This window comes from Schistocerca gregaria, chromosome 5 (assembly GCF_023897955.1).
Source record: "Schistocerca gregaria isolate iqSchGreg1 chromosome 5, iqSchGreg1.2, whole genome shotgun sequence".
NCBI lineage: Eukaryota > Metazoa > Arthropoda > Insecta > Orthoptera > Acrididae > Schistocerca > Schistocerca gregaria.
The window spans coordinates 91,997,167-92,013,710 of record NC_064924.1 but is presented as its reverse complement, the minus strand read 5'-3'; the positions used below and the strand labels follow the sequence as shown (position 1 = coordinate 92,013,710).

The 16,544-nt window shown below is 42.8% G+C and overlaps 1 protein-coding gene across 3 annotated transcripts in view; it reads left to right on the top strand.

The window, feature by feature from the left end:
* Positions 1-1,247: 1,247 nt before the first annotated feature.
* Positions 1,248-16,544, top strand: part of LOC126272828 (uncharacterized) — a 113,928-nt gene continuing 98,631 nt past the window's right edge. The window contains exons 1-5 of one of the 3 annotated variants that reach the window (XM_049976026.1): positions 1,248-1,276; positions 1,375-1,785; positions 1,857-2,064; positions 4,157-4,553; positions 14,301-14,813. In XM_049976026.1, coding sequence (XP_049831983.1) covers positions 1,390-1,785; positions 1,857-2,064; positions 4,157-4,533 — 981 coding nt within the window. In that variant the 5' untranslated portion in view covers positions 1,248-1,276; positions 1,375-1,389 and the 3' untranslated portion in view covers positions 4,534-4,553; positions 14,301-14,813. Of the gene's footprint in view, positions 1,277-1,374; positions 1,786-1,856; positions 2,065-4,156; positions 4,554-14,300; positions 14,814-16,544 lie in introns of those variants that run through there. The other 2 variants (XM_049976027.1, XM_049976025.1) reach the window with 2 other exon arrangements.

Below are 16,544 nucleotides of genomic sequence, written 5' to 3'. Positions count from 1 at the left end.
GGAGCTAATTATTTTCGTAATCGTCTAAGTAATGATGAAAAGTGGTTTCCATAGCTGTTGGAAAATCACAAAATCATTGTTAACGAAAAAGAATACGGCAGACGTGAAAGAGGCTGCAAGCTTGCAAGGAGAGGATGTCAGTTCTAGCCATTGTCGAAAGTTACGAGAACCTCAAATTTAAGTGTGTAGAATAAACGACATCCCCTGTAAGTTTAACAGTCGGCCGGAGTGGTCGAGCTGTTCTAGGCGTTTCAGTCTGGAACCGCGCGACTGCTACAATTGCAGGTTTGAATCCTGCCTCGGGCGTGTATGTGTGAAGTCCATAGGTTAGTTAGGATTAAATAGTTCTAAGTTCTGGGGGGCTGATGACCTCAGAAGTTAAGTCCCATAGTACTCAGCGCCATTTGAGCCATTTGTAAGATTAACAAATAAATTTCGAATTAGAAGAAGAAAGGCAACAGCAGTATCACCGCAGATCGTCTAATAAATACAATAACAGATATATAAGAAATGAAGCATTTAACAACTGTTAGAACTGTAAAAATAGTTCTTCACTTTGCTCTTCGTAGTAGAAGGTGTGGATGTACCTTGGACTTGCGTAACATTTCTAACAATGAAGCTAGTATGTTTCATGAATACGAGTCCATCAACTGTCTGTATTTCGGTCTTATTTCCGATATGTATCGGAAATGAAATCTACGATCTAATCTATCGGTGATTCGGTTTTGAAATTTCATTTCCATTACATATCGGAAATAAAACCTATAAACTTAAATACAAGGTTGAGGACTTTTGTCCCCTCTATGTGCCACGCGAAACTATTATATGCTCAAAATGAAAAATAGTGCTTCATTTGTTGCATATATATTGCATGATGTGTTCCACAAACATCTGCAGTCTTTAAAATTTTATCCCTCTCGCATCCTGTCGTGGAACAGCATTTAGTCGCGAGCGCAGTGGCGAAAGACAAACTTCTGTTGGGCGATTGGCACTACATCGCTACACACAGCACAATTTGTTGGGCGGATTATACTACTGAAGTATTCTATTTAGATGAATCCACCTATAGGCATCTAGATGCTGAATAAATATTGCTACTTGTTTTGAAAATAAAAAATAAATAAATCAAAGAGGTAACGGTAATGTTAGTCACAGTGAGACACGTCAGACAGTCACGCCCTCTACCGTGGAACGCACAATGACAGGCGCCTCAGTGCTATAAATTCCCGCCTGAGGCAAATTTGAACGTAGTCTTGCAGTGATTCTTAACAGCGTGGTCTGTGAAAGCTCGTATTTTTCATTGCAGTGTTTAAGAGTGACGATTATATGTAACTAAATTTAATTATGCTTGAGTGGTAATTGTGTTTTAATTAGTTCTAGCAACCCAACATGTGCGAATCAACCGGTATGAAGTCTGAAGAAGGCAAACCAGTCCAACTTGAGAGCTCTGTTACAGCAGCACCTGCTATTGCACCGTCCAAGCTTACTGCAGCTGGCGAGGTGCCAGAGCAGACATACAAGATGGTGGAGTTGCTGAAACACTGGCCTGTGGTGGTAATCGCTATCCAGAAGAGCAGAGATGAGTTTTGTTCTGTAAAGCAAAAGGCCTGCATTATTACCTGGTCACTTAACTTGTCCGAGAAAGTTGTTGCTTCGGTTCTCGAACTTGCAGAACGCAAACTGAGCAGCTTGCGGCCAATTACTCAGTACGCAGACAAAGCAGTTAGCGAAGGCATGGCAGAAATAGAGAAGAAATTTCCCGCAGTGAAGGAGTCGCCGGAAAAGGTAATTGCTAATAGATGTGAACTCCGAAATGGTTACGAGAAATCCACATAACAAATCTCTCTCCTTTTCAGCTGTACGATGCTATCACACAACACGTAGCGAAGATGGTGCACCCCGCGCTAGATAAAACCGAAGCTATAAGCGAAATCGGCAGGAAGAGACTCGACAGGGTTGCTAAAACGATAATCAACAAATACAACAGTTTGATCAAGATCGTGGACAGCTGGATGGACAAGCTGGAGAACCGACTGAACGGCGTGGAAGCTGAAACAGCCTCTCGTGAGTAACATGTTAAGTTGTTAGCGGTAACAGTTAATCCAATGAAACAAGAAAAGACAGACTTCCTACTTACTCATTTTCCACAAATTCATAGAAAACGCCCTTACCCTGGAAGAAAAATGCATACATTTTGTGCACTACATGGAATAATACTTCAGAAGCTTGAATTCCCTGCTGCGTTTTCCTTTCTCCGAAGGATCGTCAATTTAAAAATACATATATTTGCATGTAGCACCCAATTCCGACATGGAAAAATATTTTTATTTATAACTTAGAGCCACTCAACGCCCATACCGGCGTGATGGCCAACCCCAAAGATCTAATACCATGTCTCGCATGATAGTTTTCACTAGGCAACGTATCGCAAGATGTGAGTACTGTTACGTTCACGACTAACACGTTTTTTATCTGGAGATAAATTAGGTCGAAAGTTGAAGGGTAACGGTTTAAAGAGCAGAGGGTAAAGTGCCAAGGCAAGAGCGAAGGGGGGAAAGGGAGAAAGGACGGGAGACCTGTAAGACAGTTGCGGCGGGTTGTTAAGTACAAGAGCGGGTTTGTTGCTGCCTGCGACAAGTCATGCAAAGGTAGTCTTTATTAGCAGTGGGTTCAAATGGCTCTGAGCACGGAGGGACTGAGTTCTTCAGCCCCCCTAGAACTTACTACTTCAACCTAACTTACGGACAGCACACACTTCCATGCTCGAGGCAAGATTCGAACCTGGGACTGTAGCGGGAGCGCGGTTCCACACTGAAGGCCTTAGTAGTAGGTATCGTCCAATCCGGTATCTATGATGTGGAATGGTTACTCAGCGGCGGCAACAGCAGCTAGGTACAGATGCTGGCTTCTCGGTCAGCATCAGTATTCCTATAATGGTAGGGTGCATCGTTTGGTGTCAGGTAGGTAATACGTCGCATTCATATCGCCGTGTAGTGTTAGCGGTTTGTGCGTTAGCCTACGAGGTGGTCGGCTTTACTAGCAGCTGGTATATCCAGTCAATGTTGCTGATGTGCAAGGACTTAGTTAGCTCATCAAAGGTGGTTGTGCTCTACCAAGCAGCGGGTGGAGCGATGCCAATGATGCGTTGCAGTTTCTCTATGATCTGCAGGCATGTAGTAGCTACATACATCAGGAGTTTAATCAATGTCATGTATATGTACCTAGACGCCTTCCTACTCAGGATACCTTCCTTGTTCAACATTCGGTAGAAATGAGAGGTAACTACTTAGTTCTGTATACTCGTCACTTCATGCACAATACATTTGCTCCTTCACTCAGTTTTCTCTTTTCACTTCCCCAGTGTTCTCTACAGTCCAGAGACTCATTTGATGCATCTGTCCATGCTACTCCAGCCGGTGCAAGGCTCTTCGACTCCCAATACCTACTGCAACCTACATCCTTCGGAATCTGGTGTATTCATCTCTTGGTCTCCCTCTGCAATTTATATGCTCCACGCTGCCCTCCATTACTAAATTGATCCCTAGATGCCTCACAATATGCCCTCCCAAGCAATCTCTTCTTGTCAAGTTGTGCCAGAAATTTCTTTTCTCCCAAATCCTGTTCAATGCCTCCTCATTAGTTACGTGATCTACTCATCTAATCTTGTATAGCACGACATTTCGAAACTTTCTGTTCTCTTTCTGCCGTGCTATTTTTCGTCCATGTTTCGCTCCCATACATGTCTACACTCTACAAATACTTACAGGAATGGCTTCTTGAAACATAAATCTACGCTCGATGTTAACAAATTTCTCTTCTTCATAAACGCTTTCCTGCCATTGCCATTCTACATTTTATATCTTCGTTACTTCGACTATCAGTTTTGCTCCCCGAATACCGAAACTCCTACACGACTTCAGGTGTCTCGTTTCTTAATCTAATTCCCTCAGCGTCACCCAACTTAATTCGACTACATTCCGTTACCATCGGTTTTCCTTTTGATGTTTATCTAATATCCTCCTTTCAGGACCATGTCCACCGGTACACAAAACAATGTTTGCTTCCAAAGTTGTTCAAAATGTAGCCGTGTAGGCAGTGAAATATTGCGAGGACGGTGCTTGCCGGCCTTATCGTGACTTGGTGTCTCCTTGTTCAGATACGGAGACAGCTGTGGCGGAGGCGTTATCTTCTGCGGCACGGACCCAGACCTCCACCACCACCGCCAGCCCGGTACCTGCACCCGCTGCGGGCCACGTTTGGCAGGCGCTGCGGCTGGGAGCTGGCGCCACCACGGCGCTGGCCGCCTTCCAGGTGGAGGCAGCCCTCTGGCTGCTCTCTCGGGCACCGCTCGTGGGCCGCTTCTTCAGGGAGGCGCCGCCGCCCACAGCCGACCCTTCGCCGTCTTCATCCTCCAGGGACGCCTCATTCGCCAGACTCCCGACTCCGACGGCTTCACAGGAGCAGCCGTTGCCCACAGCTCAGTCCACGGACTCATTCCACACGGAGCGGTTCATCTCATTGCCGCAGCAGTGATCACTGCCAGATATCTTCCTGTAATTCGAAACTTAGCTCAATGTATGTAGTCCACAGAATTGGTTTTAACTTACTTATTGGTGAAATAACACGAAATACTGGCATCTGTGTGTACACTACCCCTGTCATTGTAAAAAAGAATACATTGACACCGGTGTGTCAGATCACACGCACGGCACAGCGGACACACCAGGAACCGCGGTGTTGGCCGTCGAATGGCGCTAGCTGCGCAGTATTTGTGCACCGCCGCCGTCAGTGTCAGCCAGTTTGCCGTGGCATACGGAGCTCCATCGCATGCCGCGACAGCGTGGACGTGAACCGTATGTGCAGTTGACGGACTTTGAGCGAGGGCGTATAGCGGGCATGCGAGAGGCCGGGTGGACGTACCGCCGAATTGCTCAACACGTGGGGCGTCAGGTCTCCACAGTACATCGATGTTATCGCCAGTGGTCGGCGGAAGGTTGCACGTGCCCGTCGACCTGGAGCCGGACCGCAGCGACGCACGGATGCACGCAAAGACCATAGGATCCTACACAGTGCCCTAGGGGACCGCACCGCCACTTCCCAGCAAATTAGGGACACTGTTGCTCCTGGGGTATCGGCGAGGACCATTCGCAACCGTCTCCATGAAGCTGGGCTACGGTCCCGCACACCGTTAGGCCGTCTTCCGCTCACGCCCCAACATCGTTCAGCCCGCCTCCAGTGGTGTCGCGACAGGCGTGAATGGAGGGACGAATGGAGACTTGTCGTCTTCAGCGATGAGAGTCGCTTCTGCCTTGGTGCCAATGATGGTCGTATGCGTGTTTGGCGCCGTGCAGGTGAGCGCCACAATCAGGACTGCATACGACCGAGGCACACAGGGCCAACACCCGGCATCATGGTGTGGGGAGCAATCTCCAACACTGGCCGTACACCTCTGGTGATCGTCGAGGGGACACTGAATACTGCACGGTACATCCAAACCGTCATCGAACCCATCGTTCTACCATTCCTAGACCGGCAAGGGAACTTGCTGTTCCAACAGGACAATGCACGTCCGCATGTATCCCGTGCCACCCAACGTGCTCTAGAAGGTGTAAGTCAACTACCCTGGCCAGCAAGATCTCCGGATCTGTCCCCCATTGAGCATGTTTGGGACTGGGTGAAGCGTCGTCTCACGCGGTCTGCACGTCCAGCATGAACACTGGTCCAACTGAGGCACCAGGTGGAAATGGCATCGCAAGCCGTTCCACAGGACTACATCCAGCATCTCTACGATCGTCTCCATGGGAGAAAAGCAGCCTGCATTGCTGTGAAAGGTGGATATACACTATACTAGTGCCGACATTGTGCATGCTCTGTTGCCTGTGTCTATGTGCATGTGGTTCTGTCAGTGTGATCATGTGATGTATCTGACCCCAGGAATGTGTCAATAAAGATTCCCCTCCCTGGGACAATGAATTCACGGTGTTCTTATTTCAATTTCCAGGAGTGTACTTTCACTGGTATTACTGGAATAATGGCATAATAAAGTGCGCGTCATTTACGACGGCGGACGAGTTCAGATTCGTTCTGCACATCTGACGTCGCAACACAGTCAGCCATTCAAAACAGAACGACGTTGCCAGAGCTCGACTACAGTTCAGAGCACGGACGACTGTCTTCAGTCTTAGAGACGTTCAGTCATAAATAAAGCAATTGAACAAAAGCAATGTCTTGATAGCAGACGTTCTTTTATAGGAAGCTTGGAAAAAGCATTCTTTATACCAATTGCTTCGTATTCTATTAATTAAACCAAATAGGCAATGAGCCTCCTAATTCAGGTGATGGCAAGGAAAGGTGTGTGTATCATTCTCACTAACAGCTTTTTCGCAATAAAGAAGTGGTAATTTTTTAGTTCCTACTGTACATGGTCAAAACGGAATTCATACCAAGTGTTTGTTGGTATTTTGCGTAATATTTTGGCCCTCCAGGAGAACTATTGAACGACAAGCTGCCTTAGTGTAATGGTTAGTGTTCCGAGATGAAACTGAGTCCGGTGCTTAATAGTTTCTCTAGTTAAAAACAACGTTGAAGTGTCTTACTTCATGAATTATTAGTTTGAATGTAATTTACTGAAATTTCTAGTGGCGACTAAAATGGACCATACGATAAGTATACACTACGGACTTGGGACCGGTTAGTAGGGCATGTTGTGAGGCATCAAAGGATCACAAATGTAGCATTGGAGGGCAGTGTGGAGGGTAAAAACCGTAGAGGGATACCAAGAGATGAATATGCTAAGCAGGTTCAGAAGGATGTAGGTTGCAGTAAGTACTGAGAGATGAAGCTTGCACAGGATAGGGTAGCCTAAAGAGCTACATCAAACCAGTCTCCGGACTGAAAACCACAACATGGACGTTCACTTCTGCAGACTCTTCAAAATTTCGAGCAGTGGTTTACTACATCTAACGCTGCACAATAACTGCGTTGAATATCGAAACCAAATTAATTCATTTATGGGGGGAAGGTATCAGTCAAGATGTGCAAAAAAAAAATCAAATTGTTGGGCCAAATAGTTTTCGTGAAATCGAATGATAGTGTGTCAAAGCAGTCGAAACACCGTGTGTCTGCACAGGCGAGCAGTGCAGTGATGACAAAATCGCGCACAGCGCAGAATACGGGAAGCACGTCTCTGTAGCAGCATAAGGGTTCACGCCGCTGTGGTTGCTTTACATAATTAACTGCGCCCTCCCCTCCCCTCCTTAACTTTGCGAACTATACTATGGCGCTGCTTCTGTTGGCGCGTACAACTGGCAACGCAGCAATCTTCCGCGTCTGAGCTGACATACGCGAACCACCAAGATAAAAGAATTGAACTATAGAACGCTTCCAATATAGCTGGAAATTGAGCAAGCTAACGTGCCGTATTAAATCTGTGGGCAGTCAAGTTGTCATGAGAACTAAGGTAGAATTTGTTTTTACTTAGTACACAAAGCTTGCCTTCACAGCTAATATTCTCCTGTTACCCAACAAGGTTAATTGCGAAGTTGTCACAATCAAGTATCAAGTTTGCAAGCCATTAGACACAGAAGGAATTAAAATTAGTGGACGAAGGCGAAACTGTTAAATCATTCAGGATGTAATGCAGTTACTAAGATCCTCACTTGTTTAGAAAGTATTAATTTTTTTTTTACCATGTCAGTGTGTATTGGCCAACAAACGTGGTTCATTGTTATTTATTTCAGTTTGATAATTCCTCCTGAGGATTACTAACGCGGACATGGCGTCCGATCAGGAAAAACGGCCACACTACAAGTCGGGAAATGTGGCTAAAGTTTTCACCCCAACAAGAGTTAGGTAGTACCAAAAACATGCAAAACATAGCGGATAAAGCTGAATTTGAACTTTTACATTCAAAGCTATCATCCGCATTTTATCCCTTTCTGACAATTTTGAATTAATTTACATTATTTAACACCTTCTGTTCTTTTATATTTGGCATAATACAAAAGTCCGATGGAAACCTTCCATTGCGGCCGCCTGGTCTTCTCTCAGATACTAGGGTGTGAAGACGCATAGAAAATGTGCCTGAAAATCAGAAAAACAAACAAGGGATTCTGTTGCGATGGCATAGCGACAGTACCCTCATAGATACGAAAAACTGGTCGCAACGTAAGCCTTCAATAAATTCGTGTACTTGCAGTGAATTGCTATCTGTTTCTTTTAAAACATTTGGTGTGCTACCCTATAATATGGAGATTCAATGTGTGTAAAGTAGTAAGCGTCCATTACGAGGGCTCTTCAATGAAGAATGATCATAATCTTTTATAGTCATAATTTCTCGCGCTAAAACTTAATCTTATGATATTCTGTTAGCTTAATGTTCAACGAACACGCCGTAGTAGTTTGATTATTGGGAATTCTCGTTCCCGCCTATGAGAGGCAGGCAAGGTCAGACGTGTTCATTATCGCCTACCGCTGCAAAGGAGGTAACACGCGAGGAACAATGTGCGGCTTTTAAATCCTGCTTACGTCTCAACAAATCTACAGCTGAGGCCAATACAGTGTTACAGGAGGCCTATGGAGAGTCTGTTCTTCCCTACAGCACAGCTCAAAGGTGGTTTAAAATGTTTAAAGAGGGGAGACATCAATTTCAAAGGAAGGTGGACCCGATGCTCCAGTTACTGCTCTTACGGAAGAAAACATTGGCACTGTCGCTGTCATTGTGAGAGAGGATCGACGAATTACCTTAAGACCACTTTCTGAAATAATGAACATTTCATTCGGTGCCACCCATACGTTGGAGACAGAAAAATTACACGTGACACGTGTTTGTGCTCGATGCGTTCCAAGACTGTTTATTCCCGAACGAAGGGATATTCGTGTGCAGGTGTGCATGCTATTAAAGCTGATGTTAGAGGAAGATCCGGAGTTTCTTTCAAATGTAATCACTGCTGATGAAACTTGGCTACATCATTTTGATCCTGAGAGCAAACGGCAAAGCTCAGTGCGGGAATCTCCTTCATCGCCAATCCCCAAGTAACCAAAAGTGGTTGCTTCTGCTGGGAAAGTTACGTTCATCTCATTCCTTGATATTCATGGAATGGTTTATCGGTTTGTTGCACCTGCACACACACACACACACACAAGTAACTGGACAGTGCTGCAGGGATTTCCTGAAAACATTGCAAGTCCATATCAGGCGCAAAAGACCACATTTCCGTGAAGCAGGCTGGATTCTGCACAACGATATTGCGCGGCCGCAAATTGCCGATGTTGTTGCTGAATGTCTTGCAAAAATCGAAGTGAAGTGCATCCCTCATCCTCCCTATAGTCCGGATTTAGCCCCTTGTGACTTTTTTCTATTCCCTTGCATGAATAAACGCCTTCGTGGGATGCATTATCAATCACCAGAAGCAGTGGTGAAGGATGCGGAGGCGATTTTGAAGGACCTGTCAAAAAATGGTTTCCGTCATGTATCTGAAGACTGGCAGAAACGCTGTGTCAAGTGCATCGCATTATGAGAGACTACCTAGAAAAGGACCATCAAAATTGAGTATAGGTATGTTGTAAAAAAAAATTATGATAATTCTTTATTGAACATCCCTCATAATTGCCATGGTTGGTGAAAGCTGAATTTCTCTTTGAGTGGTGACTTTCTACCAGCCTCCCTCCTCCTTTCCTATGCGGCCTGAGGTGTAGCCCTACAATGTCAATATTGACTCCTAAGCAAAAAAGGTTGACGGCCACTGCCTAAATTCTTCTGAATCTCCGCTGCAGAGTGAAAATCTCATTCTGGAAACATTACCCAGGCTGTGGCTAAGCCATGTCTCCACAGTATCCTTTCTTTCAGGAGTGCTAGTTCTGCATGTTTCGCAGAAGAGCTTTTGTAAAGTTTGGAAGGTAGGAGACGGATACTGGCAGAAGTATAGCTGTGAGTACCGGGCGTGAGTCGTGCTTCGGTAGCTCAGTTGGTAGAGCACTTGCCCGCGAAAGGCAAAGGTCCCGAGTTCGAGTCTCGGTCGGGCACACAGTTTTAATCTGCCAGGAAGTTTCATATCAGCGCACACTCCGCTGCAGAGTGAAAATCTCATTCTGTTAAACATTCTTCTTTAGAACCACATACCCGATGTTAACAAATTTCTCTTCTTCACAAACGCTTTCCTTGCTATTGCCAGTCTACGTTTTATACCCTCTCTACTTGGCCCATCATCATTTATTTTGCAATCTAAACAGCAAAACTCATCTACTGCCTCAAGTGTCTCGTTTCCTAATATAATTTTCTTAGCATCACCTGAGGTATTGAATAGAATTGGGGAGGAGACGCGTGTGTGGCACAACTTGGCGAGAAGAAGGGACCGGATGGTAGGACATGTTCTGAGGCATCAAGGGGTCACAAATTTAGCATTGGAGGGCAGTGTGGAGGGTAAAAATCGTAGAGGGAGACCAAGAGATGAATACACTAAGCAGATTCAGAAGGATGTAGGTTGCCGTAGGTACTGGGAGATGAAGAAGCTTGCACAGGATAGAGTAGCATGGAGAGCTGCATCAAACCAGTCTCAGGACCGAAGACTACAACAACAACAGCATCACCTGATTTAATTCGGTTGTGTTTCATAATGTTTGTTATGCTTTTGTTGATGTCCCTCTTACGTCTTCCCATCAGAACAATGTCCATTCCGTTCAACTGCTCTTGCAAGACCTTTGCTGTCTCTGATTAGGTTACAACGTCATGGGCAAACCACAAGTTTTTATTCCTTTTCTCTAAACTTGATTTGCTATTCCAAATTTTCCTTTGGTTTCCTGTACTTCTTGTTCGATGTGCAGACTGTATAACATCAGGGATAGGCTGTCTCTTCTCAACCACTGCTTCCCTTTCATCCCTCGACTCCTGAGCTACCTTCCTATTATCTTCAGGTGCAAATCTTCTGATACATAATTTATATTTGCTCTTAACTGTGTTGAAATGAATTTTACTGGTATGAGAAAGTTAAATTTTAAGTGTTGTATTTCATGAATCGAGTGCGGAAATATATGAGGAACAGTGGGAAAAACTGTGAAAAACTTACCAAACAAACAAGGAGGAACATTTTTAACCTTTTGAGGTCAGCATACTTTGGATTATTTATACTGCCGTCATGTCAAAATGTTAAAAAATAGTCTTCCTTGTTTGTTGGATAAATTATTCACTGTTTATTTCACTGTTTCTGACACATTTCAGCAAGTGATTCACGAAATTCGAAATCTAACATCTAACTTTCTCTTAACAGGAAAATTCATTTCACCTCAATTAAGAGCGAATCTAAATTGTACATTAAACGATTTGCACCCGAAGATGGGTCCAAAAGATCCGCAATGCATCATGTAATTTAACAAAAAGAAAAATTGTTACTGAAGGCAAAACGACCGTGTATAAATTAATTAATAAAACCATCATTATTTTATTTATATTCATTGTTTCTATGGTACAGTTTATACCTTTTCTCAAATGCGAAGTTAACTAAAAAATGCAATCGTTTTAAACCGTGCGGCCGTCCGCTAACCTCCGATTCCACATAGTGGCCCCCGACACAAAACAACTGCTCAGCATTGGCCTAAGTGTGGTTTCACGGTCCTTCAAATACTTTCCACATATGATCGCAATTGTAACACGCGAACGGCTGACCGCCTTCGCCGTGTTCCAGACCATCGTTCCCAGGCGCTGTACTATGACAATCCGCCCTTTGTTAAGAAGTTTATGTTAACGGATTTCCCTCTTTGTGGCCCCTATGGCCGCTAGAATGATGTCTCATTCTCCTCTGCTCCTCCTCTAACTTTCCTTGCCACCTAAAGCAGCCACAACGCCACTAGGTGGCGTTCTATCTCGCGGTGATCAGCGGTCATAATGTTTCCGCTCATCGGTGTATTCTGACCTCATAAGAAAATCGTAAATTAAGCTAGCCGATCTGAAGAGAATTCTCAGAATGTATCACGAGGTTGAGAGTAGTGAGTCTATGTACCCCGCTTGTAGAAGTCCGCATCACATGTGCATGCTGTCAGGCACAGTCCTAAAGTACCTACTTCGCGACGCTCCGTAATAAACGTCGTATTTCAGCGAGTAATTACCGCACGGTAAATCCGCTTTTACACAGCATGCTATCAGCTAGCTGCGGTCACCGCTTGCGGACATTACACCCTAAGGCAGAGTCATACATTTCGTATCATTAATTCGCTTCACAGATTGGGGGGGGGGGGGGGGGCAAGGAGGCAATTATCGAGGTAGCGACATATACAAGCACTTGTCTTACAGTTATCTATAAAACAGATTTCGTTGTCCGTCTAGAATGCTTCAATTTTCTTTAATTAAATGAACCGAGTTCATTCACCTAAACTGTACTCAGATCTGTAGATAAAAACAAAATAATTTACCAACATAAATACTACGATATGCAACACTACTGTTATACTAAACCTGAAATCAAATGTTCCAGAACGAACCTGAGTCCGCAAGGTAACTTTCAACAGGTGGTGTTTGGCATATGAACAACATAGATCCTACCAACACCCTATTTTCTCTTGCGACGTAGCATGCATAGTTTTTCTGTTAAGTTCGACGGCTTACTCCTGCAACAGGTACAATCAGACACTTTCTGGAATATTTCATTTTAGATTTGGTATAGGCCTAATAGCGATGTTGTATATAAGATATTGATTAGTACACATCGTTTCTTTTCAAGAAGACAGCAACCAGCCATGATTGACAATGTTATTTACTCTGTCGAAGTTTACGTAAGTTTTTGGCTCTTTATTCCCCTTTGTGGTGAAAGATTCTTGGGATGGTGTGCCACCAAAAATCCCGCGTAATTTTGTTGGAATTTTGTTGGAATATTGTTGGCTTGTATTCACGGCGTATTGCAGTACTATTTTATTTAACCGCACTGACTAAAGCAGCACACACACACACACACACACACACACACACACACACACACACACACACACACACACACACCAAAAAATAACTTTTTGCCACATGGTAAATGCACACAAAGATGGAGGTATCACAAATACAACGGTGCCAAAGAAATTTTCTCACACAAATATTGCAAGATATACATTGATTTAACAACATTTACGAAGAATAAATGTTACATTACATGCATTTAACAGTCAATGAGCATTACTTACAAATAAACTCAATAGACGTAGCAACCATTTTTTCAGGAAGTGTTACTTAAATAATAATATTTAAATATTGTGATATACACAGGGAATAAAATAAGTGGTTAGAAATAAATATTGCGATAGCAGTAATTATATTAACATGTAATCGCTACTTGAAGGTTTAAATTAATTTAACAATTGTATTAATGTGTTATTGAAAAGGCTGCTATATTTCATTATACTGTTTGTATTGCATTACTAACTGCATGTTGTTGTCAAAAGGAGTGGTGTTTTTGTTTTAATTTGGAAAGTAGGTGGTTGAAATTTTATAGAATGCCTTCATTGGCTATATCTGTCTCTTTATTGAGGAGATTATGTAATGATTCACTTTTATATATGTATATTTCTATCTCTTTGAGTAGATTCATAAGGCTACCTTTCTTAGAATATTGAAATATTTGGATGTAGTCTTCAATGGTTTTTACTTCATGTCTCTTGAGAGTTGTAAGCACTGCAAATGCAGATTTTGATGGTTTGTTCAAACATATGATACCTAAATGTTGTGTGAAGCTAATCTCGAAACTTCTCCCAGCTGAGTTTATAAATGTACCAAATCTTTCCTATGGGAGACTGTAATTCCTTAAGTTATGAATGGCTAGCTGTTGAAGTTAGTGATATCTGTAGAAGCTTATATTTAGGTTTCTGTTTTTAAACAAATTACTTCTTTTGTATTACTTGCTTCCTAAAAAAGGAAGCGAGATGTATTTCCTGCAGTTTTCTGGTATCTTTTGTGTTAATTGGATATGTGTCTGATGTGAGGCTTTGTTGTCAGTTGTTTTTTTGGATTTTTTGGGATGGTTTATCAATCATGTGAGGGAAATATCCACTGTCTGAAACTATGGTTGTGACGATATTGTTCAGATGGTTCAGGTGGAATTTTATGTAAGCGATTTAATGTGGCCCTAAACTCTGCCATTCTATGCTGTTGACGCACACATGCCTACATAAAATTCCACTTGAACCCATACCAGAGGTGGCAGCATATACTAATAACCATCTAATTATCTGCAGAGGTAATGGTCTCTGAAAGAGTGGGAAGCACTAATCTTGTAGGTTTCCTGATTTTCGTCTCAGTGGTAACTGTCTTTTTTTTCTGATTCTAGATCTCCTATATGCAGCCAGTTTAACGCAAATGTGTGCCTTACCATAATGTATCTACCGAAGGTACCCAATGCTACGAGAAGTGGTTACATTGCGGTAGTGCTGAATGCACAAATGGACCGAATGACTTCTTGCTTGCAAAGTCTGCAAAGCCTGAATTACACCGGAGCAAAGGAAAGGAACACAAGTGAAAGTGCATTCGGTGACAGTTTGCTGGTATTCACTACCAGTTGCTTGTATCTAGACTTTCGCTCTGCCAAAACTGTGGTTTGGTAGTTTTGGTACACTAGATAAACGACATAGTAAGTGATAGGACTACCAATAGTATTGATATGGAAATCAACGTACATAAATGTGCAACAGAAACTGTGAGTCGACGACCTCTCTTTGGTTATTTGTTTGCTTTTGCACAGAATTAGAACTGCACATCATTCAGTGTTAGTCTAGTGTGTATTTTATATCCTTACATAATATAAATTGCATTTTATAGGTAATAAAAATTAGTTGATGTGTAATTTCTGCAGTTTCATGTAACCTCTGACTCCTGTTCATCTATTTTCTCAAACTGAGTCTGTCTGCCAATCTCTCTTAAAACTCGCTTTCTATCCCTCTTCCCTATCCTAAAAAAGGCATCCCTCTGACACCTGAGACCACTGGTATTTTACCACTTGTGACAGTGTCCCCCCGATACAAGTACAGTTTAGACACACACACACACACACACACACACACATACAGCAGAAACACGTTTTATATAACTTTGAGGAAGTATTGAAGTGATGTTTGATATATTTTTGCCTTGCGGTTTTCTTATTTTACCTTTTTTCTGAGGAAATTGCGTTTTCTAGCACTATATGATAAATCCCTTGGTTGTCTTTATTTTTACTACAACAACTCTCTGTTTCACATTATAAATCAACAATTTTCGCATAAAACATGAATTAAAGATTGACAATTTCAATTTTGCCATAAATACTGGTTACTTTTAAATAACACACAGGAAGATAAATATGGAGAACAAAATTGTCGTGTAGATGACCTGGTCCTTTATATATCCTACAGATCGCATACATAAAGTAGGAGATTGTGATTAGGAAACACCTGATAGATATGCAACACACCTAACTTAGAGGTAATGCAGGTATGACATTAACTGACCAAAGCTACTACAGTCTGATTCTTCCTTGTTTACGTTGTGTACTGAGAGTTTAAGATGCCTCCGATAATTGTGAGTCCTGCCGACTGTGAAGTACAGGCCGTTACAAGATTTCTTAGTGCTAAAGGACTAAAAGCGATCGATATTTATCGTGAGAACTGTGTAGTTTACGGAGAAAGCACTATGAGTGGTGGAATGGTAAGAAAGTGGGTGAGAGAATTTAAAAATGGCCGCACAAATGTGCATGATGAACAACGGAGTGGGCGTCCTTCGGTCGTTAACGAAAGTTTGGTGCAGGAAAAGGACACTAAGGTGAGAGAAAACAGACGCTTTACGATTTCCTCCTTGCGGGATGACTTTCGAAATGTTTCTCGCAGTGTTTTGTATGGCACTGTGACCGAGCACTAGAATTACCGAAAATTGTTGGCACGGTGGGTACCGAAAATGTTGACGGATCTGCACAAAACCAAACGTTTAGACAGTGCATTGACTTTCCTTGAGCAGTACCACAACGACGGTGATGATTTATTAAGCCAAATTGTTAAGGGCGATGAAACTTGAGTGGCCTACATCACACCAGAACCAAAGCAACAGCCAATGGAAGTTGAGTAAGGGCTTCGTTTTGCCGCAAGACTATGCCCTTCCGCATGTGGCGAATCAGACCAAAAAATCTCATCACATCTTTTCGATGGGAAACTCTAGATCATCCTCCGTAAACCCCTGATCATGCGCCCAAAATCAAAGCAGCAAATAGAAATTTTGCAAGATTGCGTTTATTTTGCCACAAAACAGGTTAAACAGGTGACAGTAAAGTAGAAACAATGCAAAGAATTCAGAACTTAAACTACTGCAACATGCATAACGGTAGACAAAAATGTCCTTCGCTTTGTCCAACTTAGCGGATTTGAAAAATCCGTGCAAAAATAAAAACTACTTACGTGTTTGGGTACACCTTTTTTATTTTTCTCCATAGTCTCCTTTTACACATATACACTTCGTCCAACGCTGTTCTGATTTGTTGATCCCTTGCGAATAATAGGAATTGTCCAAGTCTTCAAAATAGCTATTAGTTGCTCCTCGTTCAAATAAA